Source organism: Vipera ursinii, assembly GCF_947247035.1.
Source record: "Vipera ursinii genome assembly, chromosome: Z".
NCBI lineage: Eukaryota > Metazoa > Chordata > Lepidosauria > Squamata > Viperidae > Vipera > Vipera ursinii.
In genome coordinates this window covers 13,281,208-13,294,775 of record NC_139517.1, presented here as the reverse complement: position 1 = coordinate 13,294,775, position 13,568 = coordinate 13,281,208, and the positions used below count along the sequence as shown (strand labels likewise).

General features: G+C 45.9%; 1 protein-coding gene across 2 annotated transcripts in view; it reads right to left on the bottom strand.

Annotated features, from left to right (window-relative positions):
* Positions 1-3,313: 3,313 nt before the first annotated feature.
* BICDL2 (BICD family like cargo adaptor 2) overlaps positions 3,314-13,568 on the bottom strand; it is a 37,245-nt gene continuing 26,990 nt past the window's right edge. The window contains exon 10 of one of the 2 annotated variants that reach the window (XM_083378474.1): positions 3,314-5,448. Coding sequence is in view for 1 of the 2 variants with exons in the window: in XM_083378475.1 (XP_083234601.1) it covers positions 5,408-5,448 (41 nt within the window). In the remaining variant the exon portion in view is untranslated. The remainder of the gene's footprint in view (positions 5,449-13,568) is intronic. The other variant, XM_083378475.1, reaches the window with a different exon arrangement.

Genomic DNA, 13,568 nt, shown 5'->3' with positions numbered 1-13,568 from the left:
GCCGGGAGAAGAAGAAGAATAATAATAAAGTAATAAAGAGGAGGCGGGGCTTGGAGGAGTCGCCGGGCCCGCCCCCTTGCGGGGAGGAGTCAGTATGACCGCGCGCGGGGTCCTCTAGGTCAGGGGTCGGCAACCTCGGCTCTTTTATGACTCGTGGACTTCAACTCCCAGAATTCCTGAGCCAGCTATGCTGGCTCAGGAATTCTGGGAGTTGAAGTCCACGAGTCATAAAAGAGCCGAGGTTGCCGACCCCTGCTCTAGGTTAAAGATGCGGACCGTTTTGGTTTGTTTTTTCCCCCCCCCTTTAATTAATGGATACGAGATTTCTTTATTCAGACGTGCAGCCCGAGCAGTCCAGCCGGATTTCCCACTTCGAGGGGTTAAAACGCCTGCATATATGCGGCAGCGGGCCCCAACCTGGCGCCCGCAGACGGGAGGGGACTCCAATGGCTATCCTCCCCGGCCGGGCAGGGAATGGGAATCGCACGCATCTGGAAGCCGCCTGCTTAAGGATGGCGGCAGCCGGCAAAAAGGGCCGCCAAGGTTGGCCTCCCTGAATTCCCAAAGGCCAAAATCAGGTTTTATTTCCTTCTCCACCCCCCGTTGGGCGAGGATGCGGAGAAGAGATGGGCGGGCTTCGTGGACATGGGTGGGGATGCGACCCAGGGGAAGGTGGCACGCGTTAACAAAAGGGCGGAAAAAAAAATACATTTCAGGGTGTGTCTTATTTGGCTGCGTCCAAATACGCGTCTCTGGACGAGGTTTCGCCTTTTAACAGCTGCGCTGGGCACAGCAGTTTCCTTTGCAGCAAGCACCTCAACCGGGAAACTCTGGGTCGCAGCTTCCAAATTGGTGGCTGGCGTTGCCTGGATTTGGAGCAACCTTTGGCAGAAAAGAGCCCCAGGCGGGGAAAGCAGCTCGGTTGATCTCCAAAACAGTTCAGTGGAATTGGAGCTGATGGATGGGGGACCACAAGGAAATCCCAAGACTAGCCTGGGAATTGGGGGAGCTTTGCAGATGTCAGTGGCAAACTGCTTCTTTTTTTACTGCCAAGAAAGGGTGGATGTGTCCCCCCCAAGGTACCAGAAATAAACCAGATTTTTTAAACTTTTTTGCCAGAAGAAGGCATTGACAGAGGATCCCCAGCACAGGGTCCTACCCCACCCACCCCCGCCGCCTCTTCTTCCTAGGATCTGAGGCGTTCAAAGGTTTTCTAAATAATCTACATCTGTGTTTCTCAATCTCAGCAACTTTCGATTGTGTGGACTTCAACTCCCAGAACTCTCCAGCCAGCATAGCTTAGTTTAGCATAGCTAGATGGCTGGGGAATTCTGGGAGTTGAAGTCCACACATCTTAAAGCTGCTGCGATTGAGCAGCGCTGATCTAAATGCAGCTTCCTGGTTTGAGAGAGGAGTGGTGGGGTGGGGTACGGATTGCCCATGCCTGTGGCTGTTTGCTTTGACCATCTGCCTGACCCATCCGTTCTGCATTCCTCTCCGGAGGGTTGGGATGCCAACTGCAGCCGCCCCCTCAGTTTTGCAAGAGTCACACATTGTTCTCTGCTCAGGCCCACCATGAGAAAAAGAAAATGCCACCCAGAGGGATGCAGCTGGCGCAGAAAGACCAGGGTGCCCACAGCCGAGCAACTGAGGCACAGTTAGAATCACAACTTTTACTACTGTAAAATCAAAGGGCAGACTCAGTGTCTGTGAGCTTGTATTCAAGTCTCGTTAAAAGGGGAAAAAAATAGATCACTTTGGTTTAAATCCTTACAGTTGGTAACAGTATAACTTTTTAACTCCTTAGGAAATTCTTGGCAGTTTTCTCCTTGGATCCCTATTGACATTATTTTGTTCCCAACCTTTATTTTAAACATTAGGATTGGGGGGGAGGGGTGTTCCTGCTCTAACCAAGAATAACAAAAAAGTTATCAAGATTAAAAACAACACAGACACAGAACTATCCCAAATACAGGTAGTCCTCGACATACGACCACAATGGAGCCCAAAATTTCTGTTGCTAAGCAAGATGGTTATTAAGTGAGTTTTGTCCCATTTTCTGACCTTTCTTGCCACAAGTAAATTACTGCAGTTGTTAAGTTACTGACATGGCTGTTAAGTGAATCTGGCTTCCCCATTGACGTTACTTGTCAGAAGGTGGCAAAAGGCGATCTCATGACCCTGCAACCGTCATAATAATAAGCTGACTTTGTAATAATGCCTCTTGGGGTGTGTGTGTGTGAAAGCCCTAATAAGCAGGCATATACATAGAATGAAGGCTACTGCTAAGCTTGTAAGCCGCCCTGAGTCTTCGGAGAAGGGCGGGATATAAATGGAATTAAATAAATAAATAAATAAATTAAATAAATAAATAAATAAATAAATAAATAAATAAAGACAGGCCAGTTGCCAAGCGCTCGAATGTTGATCATATGGCCATCAGGATGCTGCAACAGTCATAAGTCACATTTTTTCAGTGCTGTTGTAATTCTGAAAGACGCAGCAGGGGATCCGAAGCAATTTAGGGTGCTCTGTGTGTGTGTGTGTGTGTGTGTGACATTTCAAAACATGCTTGTGCAAGTGAAATGGAAGACTACCTAAACTCACCCCAGATTATGTTTTTCAGCAATATATGGTCGATTTTGTTCAAACATGTAGAGTTAGAACAGAAGGATGCAGAATCCTTTCACTGGCCTCAATTTGTTTATTATTTATTTTTAAACAAATGTATATATAACCACCCAACTCACACAGAGTGACTCTAGGTAGCAGTTACGTCAGTTACTATACTGCACTGAATGGATTTTGTACTTCTTACGTCCCACAGTTCTTCCGATAGGAAACAGGAGACCCTGAGTTCACATCTGAGCCTTAACCATGGAAGCCAGCCAGGTGACTTTGAACCAGTCACTCTTGCTCAGACCAACCCACCTCACAGGGTTGCTGTGGGGAAAATAGATGGAAGATGTGTCGCACTTGCTTGTTACAGGTTGGCCTTGACTTATGAACACAACTGAGCCCAACATGTATTTAAACATCTTTCAGGAGGCAGCTGAACTAGGACTGGCATAGATGCAAACCCTTATGATAGAGGTCTTCAAACTTGGCCCTTTGATGACTTGTGGACTTCAACTCCCAGAATTCCTCAGCCAGCATAGCTGGCTGAGGAATTCTGGGAGTTGAAGTCCACAAGTCATCAAAGGGCCAAGTTTGAAGACGCCTGCCTTATGAGATGGTAAATAAATATGGGGTCACTGCAGCATGAGCAGAGTTCCAAAGTCTGGTCATAAATTCTCCTCTGAGATTCCTGAGTATATTGTTAGACTCCTTCCCGTCTTGATCTGTTGAAGAACCAGTGTTGTAAAGCCCGTGTTTCCAACAGAAGCCTCAGAGAAGTGTGAAGGGCACACTTTAATTAAATCTTTATTAAATCTGTATTAACAAATTTACAACAAAAATACTCTATAACAATATAGAATTTCTTCTTCATAGATAAATAAATCTCTGTTTGGATCCGGCCTGTCAGCTTTGGTATTGAAACCGGATATGTATATCTGTATGTTAAATAGCAATAGAAATTATACGTGCAAAATAGTGTCTTGTTTCTTGTTTGCATACAACGAGAAAGGGGAGGAGGAAGAGGAAAGAGCATTACTGCCCCCTGCTGGTATTCCTGCAACATGACTGAATCTTATCTGCAAAAATATATGCAGATTTTTTTAGAAGCCACAAATGTACCGATATATACTTTATATAAAAAAACAAGTTATAGAGAAAACCTCAATCAGCCTTCCCCAGTTTGGTGTTCTTCTGATGAGTAGGGGCTACAGCAGCGTTTCTCAACTATGGCAACTCTGAGATGTGTAGAACTACAACTCCCAGAATTCCTCAGCCAGCATAGCTAGCTGGGGGATTCAGGGAGTTAAAAGTCCACACATCTTAAAGTTGTCAAAGCTGAGAAATACTGGGCCACAGCATCCAGAATTCCCAGAAATATGGCAATATTGGCTAGGAATTCTGGGATTTGCAGTCCCAAAACAGCCAGAGGGAGACTGCTACAGGTTGATCTTATTGAAGAGGACATCCTAATGCAGGGGTCTCCAAATCTGACAACTTTAAGACTTGTGGACTTCAACTCCCAGATTTCCTCAGCCAGCCATGCTATTGGGGAATTGTGAGAGTCCACAAGTCTTAAAGTTGTCGAGTTTGAAGACCTCTGCTCTAATGCATTGAAGAATATAATACTGGTGCCTTTTCAAAGGATATTCTTATGCCCATGTTCCTGTGCACTATTTCAGGTGGAGCTGACAAAATACTTTGTCCTCTGTTTGACAGGATTTTAAGAATCTGGCCCAAAGTCTCTTTATTTCCTATTATCCATCCTATTTAAATATCAAAACCTTGGATACATTCTTTGGTATTCATTCTTTAAGGCAAGAAGAGAATCTTGAGGCTGAACTCAATGCTTCTCAGAAAACACACGTGTCTACATAGCTACTAGCAGCTGACCTCAACCCAAGGGGAAATTACTTTTTTTTTAACCATGAAAAGTAAAATAGGGTCTGCTGCAAAGAACAGTTTGTCAGAGGGTATCCATGGGATGTGGGTCAAAAATTCAAGATGGCCGTTGCGTGAGTGAAGCTGCCATCTTGATTTTTTTTTTCATTTCCTCCTCCAGGGACATTCCTGTTTTGCCAGCAGTTGTCTCCCACTTGAAAGAAGTGAACATTGCAAGTCGTTCTCAACTTACGACCACAACTGAGCTCAAAATTTCCATTGCTAAGCAAGACCGTTGTTAAGTGACTTGTGCCCCATTTTATGACATTTCTTGCCACAGTTAAGAAAAACTGGGCAGGCTTTTCTGCCTCTTTAAGATCCTTTGAGGAAATATATTTTTCTGCCCTTTTAATATTTCCTTCTCTGGGGGGCTGACTTCCTACACGTTGTTAAGTGAATCACTGCAGTTGTTAAGTTAGTAACATGGTTGTTAAGTGAGTCTGGCTTCCCCATTGACTTTTGATCACATGACCCCGGGACACTGCAACCATCATAAATATGAACCAGTTGCCAAGCATCCAAATTTTGATCACATGACCAAGGGGATGCTGCAATGGTCATAAGTGTGAAAAATGATCATAAGCCACTTTTTTCCAGTGCTGTTGCAATTTTGAACGGTCACTATGGTTGTAAGTTGAGAACTACCTGTAATCTATTTCTTCTTGCAAGGCAGGAACTTGAGATTAATATCAGTCTTGATTCTAAGAAAAAGTGGAGGATCAGAAGCCAGATTTCTAGGCCTATTCCATCAAATGCCAGGCGCTGGGACCTGTGAATGTCTCCAGGCTTGCCTTTCCGGAATAATCCACTTAGCTCAGTCATGCCTCCAATTGGCCAGAAGAGGGTGACCTTAGAACTTGGAGCAGAGATTGGCCAGCTGCTGTTGGAAACCTAGATGTGTTTTAAAAGAGAGACCAGAACAAAAGTTAGTGTTTTACAAAGCTGCTATACCAGTAACTACTACGTAACAAGAATTGCATTCAATTGCATGCCTTTAGTTGGCATCCAGTTTGGGCCACCACATTACATAAAAGACGTTGAGACTTTGGGGGGGGGGGAAGTGCAAAGAAGAGCAACTAAGATGATTAAAGGCCTGGAGACTAAAACATATGAAGAATGGTTGCAGGATTTGGGTATGGCCAGTCTAAAGAAAAAAAGGACTAGGCGGGACAGGATAGCAGTATTCCAGTATCTGAGGGGCTGCCACAAAGAGAAGGGGGTCAATTCATTTTCCAAAGCACCTGAAGGCAGGACAAGAAACAATGGATGGAAACTAATCAAGGAGAGAAGGAACTTGGAATTAAGGAGAAACTTCCTAACAGTGAGGACAATTAACTAATGTAACAGCTTGCCGTGAGAAGTTGTAGGTGCTTCATCACTGGAAGTGTTTAAGAAGAGACTGGACAGTCACTTGTCTGAAATGGTATAGGGTCTCCTATTTGAGCAAGGGGCTGGACTAGAAGACCTCCAAGATCCCCTCTACCTCTCTTCTGATTCAAGATTCAATCCAATGGCCAACTGATGCCATCTGCTTGATTTGACCTACTTTCAGACTGGAATATTCTACCTAGTTCTTGTAGTTACTTCTTGGATTGTTTTCAATAGTATTTGAATTGTGTCAGCTGGGAATTATTGGTCTGAATATCTGAAAAGCATCTGGCTTCATGTTGTTACAGGCTCAATGGGGGGGGCAATTTTAAGACCTGTGGACTTCAACTCCCAGAATTCCCCAGTCAGCCATCCTGGCTGGGGAATTCTGAAAGGTGAAGTCCATAAGTCTTAAAGTTACCACAGTTGGACATCCCTAGACATGGAACCTCCAGCTGCTCCAAGTTAAGTATGACTGTATATCAGCAGATGAAGATTTGATTGAATGGGATGCCCCAAACATGCCTTGAGATGACCCAATCTTGCTAACTGAGAAAGGCCAAGAATCCTATTGGCAACCTTGAAGGCTGTCCTATGTTAAAGAAGGACATGGATGCTTCTCTAAGGAAGTATGGATGGCCAACCATATTCCCAAGAAATTCCTGTCTCTTTTCCAATGGTCTACATCTACCATTATGTTATGGGTGCTTGTAAAGGAATTCTTGGAGCCATAACTGACATGTAAGTAAAGATAAAGGTAAATGTTGTGTATGTAAATAGTTAGCTATAAGCCATGAAAGAGATTGCAAACACAGTGCAGCTTTGCAAGGTTTAAAGCGGGAAAATAAGGTGCAATCATTGGACGCCACAACCAAGGAGCGGGAAAACAGACTGTTTGTATTGGTTACAGTTCAAACGCTTTCTCTATAAAAGGGTTGCAACATTTGACATTTGACAGTTGACTTTGTGTATTCAATAAACTCGTTCAGTGTTAACCACTCTGAGTCCTCGTCAATTCGAACCAAACAACTGGCGACGAAGGTGGGATTGACAGAAGACCAGAGATTAGGAAGAATTGTCGTGAAGGCGGCAAAGTCTGAGCAAGTCACAGTCAACCGAGCGGCCGCGGCAGAATAGGAAAAAAATTCTCCGAATGGCGCAAATCGGGTCATTGAAGGAATTTGACCCTAACTTCCCCGAAGATTGGGAAGAATATATTGGTCAGGTCGAAGGATTCCTGTTAGTGAACGGAATCACCGACGACCGAAAAAAAGCGGCGGCACTTTTGACAATTTGCGGCACACCGGTCTACAGAGTCGCTGTCGGGCTGTGCCAGCCACAACCAGTCTCCAGCGTGCCCTATGCCGACCTCCTTGCAAAACTAAAGGTGCACTTTACTCCCCGAAGGTCCGAACTTTTTTGGCGGCGCATCTTCGAGAAGAGAAATCAGAGACCGGGGGAGTCCATACAGAAATTCGTCGCTGCCGTGAGAGAAGCCGCAGTTCGTTGCAAATACGATAATTTAGAAATTAGGATTCGGGACAGAGTTGTGCTTGGCTTACGCGATGAACAATTACAAAACAGAATAATCGCCAAACCTACTGGCGATTTACAGGAAGTGCTCGACGAACTCCTAACGTATGAGTCAACCGGGTATCGCGACCCCCCCCGCAGTAGCATGGCGACAGCACCTGAAATTAACCAAGAGGGCTATGTGGACTGCGGGGAGGTGGATCAGCAGTGGGAGGAAGAGATCGCCGAAGTCTCCAGGCGATTTGGGAAGATGGCACCCAGACAACGTAGAAGCGAAGGGCCCGAACCCGGCCGCCGGCAACAAACCGCAACACCGCAGAGACCACCGACCGGGGCACAACGACCGTGGCGGGACACCGCAACCAGACCGCGCGACAACGACACCCAGAACCGATGCGGCAGCTGTGGCGGCAACCATCCCCGCGCTTCCTGCCGATTCCGCACCGCCAAGTGTAGGGCTTGCGGCAAGACCGGCCACATCCAGGCCATCTGCAGAAACCGCGTCCGGGACTCCCGTCTGAATGAAGTCGATGTGTGGCCAGAGGGTAAGGTAACCCCCAATGCTAGTGGCAAGGAGACCCCTAGATCCCGGGCGAAATTTTCAAACCCAGGGGAGGTGGCCCGAGTCAATCGGAAAAGGCAGGGAAGAAGGCACAATTTTCCGGACGGAAAATTAAAAATCACAGTCCTTCTGCAAGGGGTTCCTTGCAGAATGGAAATCGACTCTGGGGCTTCAGTGTCGATAATTTCCACTGAAACCCTGGAAAAAATCGAACAACTAAGTGGAAAAAGAATTCCACTTAGCCCAACAAATATTCAATTAATGGACTTCCAAAAAAGTCCAATAATCGTAAAGGGAAAGACCAGCCTTAGAGTTAATTTTAAGGAATTTAAGGGGGTCTTAGATGTGGTAGTTACGGAGGGGAATAGGACTAGCTTAATAGGGCTTAATTGGTTTCCTGCCCTGGGAATTTGGATAGGGGGAATAAATTCTGTGATTAGAAATAAGACCCTCGAATCCGTCTGCAAAGAATTTGCAGACGTATTCGATGGATCTCTAGGCAAGTACAAAGGGCCCCCCATTAATTTTAACCTAGACCCCTCAGTAAATCCCATCAGGCTAAAGGCCCGGAGGGTACCTTTTGCCTTAAAAGAAAAAATCGAGGCCGAGCTCGACCGGCTTGTAGGCCTCGGAGTTTTAGAACCCGTTGAGGGCGGTTTATGGGAGACGCCGATCGTCACACCCCTCAAACCCAATGGGGATGTGAGGATCTGCGCCGACTATAAAGCGACCCTCAACATTGGAATGAAAAAGCATGCTTACCCGGTCCCGACGGTGAAGCAGGTCCTCGCCACGATCCAGGACGCCGCCATCTTCGCCAAGCTCGACTTGGCGCATGCGTACTTACAGTTGACTGTTTCCAAAGAGGCTGCAGAGGCACAAACAATTGTTACCCACAAGGGGGCGTTCCGAGTCCACAGACTGCAATTTGGGATTGCAGCTGCTCCAGGCATCTTCCAAGAAGTGATGGAGAGGACCTTAAAGGGCATACCTGGAGTATGCCCTTACTTTGATGATGTCCTAATAGCTGGAAAAGATGAAGGAATGTTAGTAGAGAGGCTGGAACAGGTACTGGGTAGATTTAGAAAGGCTGGATTAAAATTAAAAAAGGAAAAATGTAGCATAGGGGTTAAATCTACTGATTTTTTGGGGTTCAGGATTGACAAAAGCGGAGTCCACCCTACCCCTGAAAAAATTAAAGCAATAAAAGGGGCTCCTGAACCAAGGAACAAGGCTGAGCTACAGGCCTTCCTAGGCTTGGTAAATTTTTATCACACTTTTGTGCCACATAAGGCTGCCATTGCAGAACCACTGCACAGGCTTTTAGATAAGAAGACCCCTTGGCATTGGCAAGACAAGCACAAAGTGAGTTTCCAGACCTTAAAAGATATCCTTTCCAGTAGCTCAACTGTAACCCACTTTATAGAAAATAGACCAATCTACCTGGCGTGCGACGCTTCGCCTTATGGCGTTGGGGCAGTAATCAGCCATTTAGACACCCAGGGAATGCAAAGACCCATTGCTTACTACTCCCGCACACTAACCAAGGCAGAGCGGAACTATGCTCAAATTGACCGGGAAGCTTTAGCCATAGTGGCAGGAGTTAAAAAGTTCCACGACTACCTGTATGGCAGGAACTTTACAATACTGACAGATCACAAACCCCTGCTGGGACTGTTTACCACAGATAAACAGACTCCCCAAATTATGTCTCCCAGGATGCTGAGATGGTCCATTTTCCTCTCAGCATATTCATTTTCCCTCCAATACCGACCAGGTAAAGACATGGGTCATGCAGACGCTCTTAGCAGATTGCCCCTTAGCACAACAGAGGAGGACCCTGCCCCAGTGGGACAAGTAATGTCCCTACAAGATATTCCTGATCTGCCCCTAACTGCTAAAGACATAGCTGAGGCAACCAATAAGGACCCCATCTTAAGGAGAGTAATGGCCTGGGTCATGAGCGGTTGGCCCAACGCCAACCCAGACGTAAAATACAGTCCATTTTTCCGAAGGAAGGATGAACTATCAGTTCATATGGGTTGCTTACTTTGGGGAACTCGTGTAGTAATCCCAGGAATCCACAAATCAGCTATTCTATTTGAATTGCATGAGGGACACCCTGGAATAGTAAGGATGAAGGCCCTAGCTAGGAGTCACTTGTGGTGGCCAGGATTGGACCAAGACATTGAGGAATGCGTTGCCAATTGCCATCTATGCCAACGTTCCAGGCCTGAACAACAACACATCCGCACACATAAATGGGAGCTAGCTAGGAATCCTTGGTCCAGGATTCATATTGACTTCGCTGGACCTTTCCAGGGGTTAACGTTCCTTGTAGTGGTCGACAGCTACTCTAGATGGCTAGAAGTAGTACCGGTCAGTTCAGTAACAGCAGCCAGAACAATACAGGCATTAAGGGGCCTCTTTGCCACTCATGGGTTGCCGGATGTAATAGTGTCTGATAACGGGCCACAATTCACATCTATTGAATTTCAGGATTTCCTCAAGGCCAACTCGATTAAGCATAAGACTTCTGCACCCTTCCACCCCTCCACCAACGGATTGGCTGAAAGGAACGTGAGGACCACGAAGGACGCGCTTAAAAGAATCATTCGAGGTGACTGGCATCAGAGACTAGCTGAGTTCTTGTTGGCTCAACACACAACCCCGTGTTCGGCTACAGGGAAAAGTCCAGCCGAAATGAGGTGGGGAAGAAAAATCTTGACCAAGTTGGACAGACTACACCCCGACCGACTCCAACCAAACATTGAATTAGACATTCCTAACAGAACATTTGAAGTGGGGGACTTGATTTGGGCCAGGAACTACGCCCAAGGGGATAAATGGATTCCTGGGGTGGTAACTGAAATCTTGGGTCCCCTATCATACATCATTGAGGGGGAAGGGAATAGGATCTGTAAAAGACACATAGACCAGTTGAGGAAAAGATCTAGTGGGTGTGTGCCAGCTGAGGGGGACCAAAGCTCAGTAAGGGCAAACAGTACAGATAACATTAGGCCAGAAAGTGGTGTAGTGGTCGGGCAAGATGACATATTTCCTGATGCCCATCAACAACAATTCAGTCCAATTGATTGGGAAATACCCCTGCGAAGTAGGCCAGTGACAACTGAATCCCAAACACAACCTAATACACAAGGCAGTACATCCGAAGCCAGTAACCCTGAGCCCAGGTCCAGTAGTAACCAGCATAGTAACCAGCAGCCAAGCAGTCAACCAGGAAGAAGGGTCCCTAGCAGCCAAAGTAACAGATACCCTTCTAGAATACATAGGCCACCAAAATACCTAATGGATTTTGTAAAGAAATGACACCAACTGGGGGGTAAGGGGTGTTGTGTATGTAAATAGTTAGCTATAAGCCATGAAAGAGATTGCAAACACAGTGCAGCTTTGCAAGGTTTAAAGCGGGAAAATAAGGTGCAATCATTGGACGCCACAACCAAGGAGCGGGAAAACAGACTGTTTGTATTGGTTACAGTTCAAACGCTTTCTCTATAAAAGGGTTGCAACATTTGACATTTGACAGTTGACTTTGTGTATTCAATAAACTCGTTCAGTGTTAACCACTCTGAGTCCTCGTCAATTCGAACCAAACAGTAAAGGTAAAGGTTCCCCCGCACATGCGTGCTAGTCGTTTCCGACTCTAGGGGCCAGTGCTCATCTCCATTTCAAAGCCGAAGAGCCAGCCCTTGTCCGAGGACGTCTCCGTGGTCATGTGGCTGGCATGACTGGATGCCAAAGGCACACGGAACGCTGTTACCTTCCCACCGTAGTGGTCCCTATTTTTCTACTTGCATTTTTACATGCTTTCGAACTGCTAGGTTGGCAGAAGCTGGGACGAGTAACAGGCGCTCACTCTGTTACACGGCACTCAGGATTCGACCTGCCAAACTGCCGATCTTCTGATTGACAAGCTCAGCGTCCTAACCCACTGAGCCACCGCGTCCCCTGACATGTATTCCTCTACAAATGTATCCTGGGATGCATTTGGCCAAACATGATCTTGGGGGTAGGACCTGGAGCAAAAAAAGGTAACTGTTTCCTTGTCAGTTGTGTCTGACTCTAGAGCACAATGCTCATCTCTGTTTCTTGGCTGAAGTAGCCAGTGTTGTCTAAAGACAATTTCTGTGGCTATACACCAAAGGCGCATGGAACGCTGTTACCTTCTCATTAAAGGGGTACCTATTTATCTACTTTCATTTACATGCTTAGGAACTGCTAGGTGGGCAGGAGGTGAGGCAGGTAACAGGAGTCCACCCCATTGCACAGAGCTTGGGTCTTGAACCTGGGCTGTCAGCTCTCCAGCTGACAGTACAGCCCATTTTTTCCCCAACATCTGTATGAGTGGAACACAGAATAAGAGAACATATTCTTTGGCTTAGATGGGTTCAAAGCTGCTTAAAATGACTCATAAATGACTTAGATGAGGAAACTGAAGGGGAACTCATCAACATTTTATTTTTATTTATTTTTATTACATTTATATCCCGCCCTTCTCTGAAGACTCAGGGTGGCTTACAAGCTTAGCAGTAGCCTTCATTCTATGTATATGCCTGCTTATTAGGGCTTTCACACCCCTCCCAAGTGGCATTATTACAAAGTCAGCTTAATTGCCCCCAACAATCTGGGTCCTCATTTTACCTACCTCGGAAGGATGGAAGGCTGAGTCAACCTTGAGCCTGGTGGGATGCGAACCTGCACTAATTGCAGGCAGCTGGTGTTACTTAAGGAGGCATTAGCCCACTGCTCCACCAAGGCTACTTTGCAGATGACACTAAACTGGCAGGAGTATCCAATACCCCGGAAGACAAACTCAGGATCCAAAAAAATCTTGACCAACTTGAATAATGGGCCCTATCCAACAAAATGAGTTTCAAGGTGGGGAAAAGCAAAGTTTTGCATTTTGGCAGGAAAAATCAAAGGTACAAGTACAGATTAGGTGAGACCTGGCTTAAAAACAGTAACTGTGAGAAGGACCTTGGACTCCTAGTGGTCGATCGCTTGACTATGAGCCAGCACTATTCTATTCTAAAAAGAGGGAAGAGCAACTAAGATGATCAAGGGCCTGGAGACTAAAACATACGAAGACATGATAGCAGTATTCCAGTATTTGAGAGGCTGCCACAAAGAAGAAGGGGTCAAATTATTCTTCAAAGCACCAGAGGGCAGGACAAGAAACAATGGTTGGAAACTGATCAAAGAGAGAAGCAACCTGGAATTAAGGAGGAACTTCCTAACAGTGAGGAGAATTGCCTCCAGAAATCCTGGCCGCTCCATCACTGGAGATTTTTAAGAAGAGACTAGACAGTCACTTGTCTGAGATGGTATAGGTTCTCCTGCCTGAGCAGGGGGCTGAACTAGAAGACTTCCAAGGTCCCTTCCAGCTTCTATTCTATTCTATTCTATTCTATTCTATTCTATTCTATTCTATTCTATTCTATTCTATTCTATTCTATTCCTATTCTATTCTATTCTATTCTATTCTATTCTGTTCTGTTCTGTTCTGTTCTGTTCTGTTCTGTTCTGT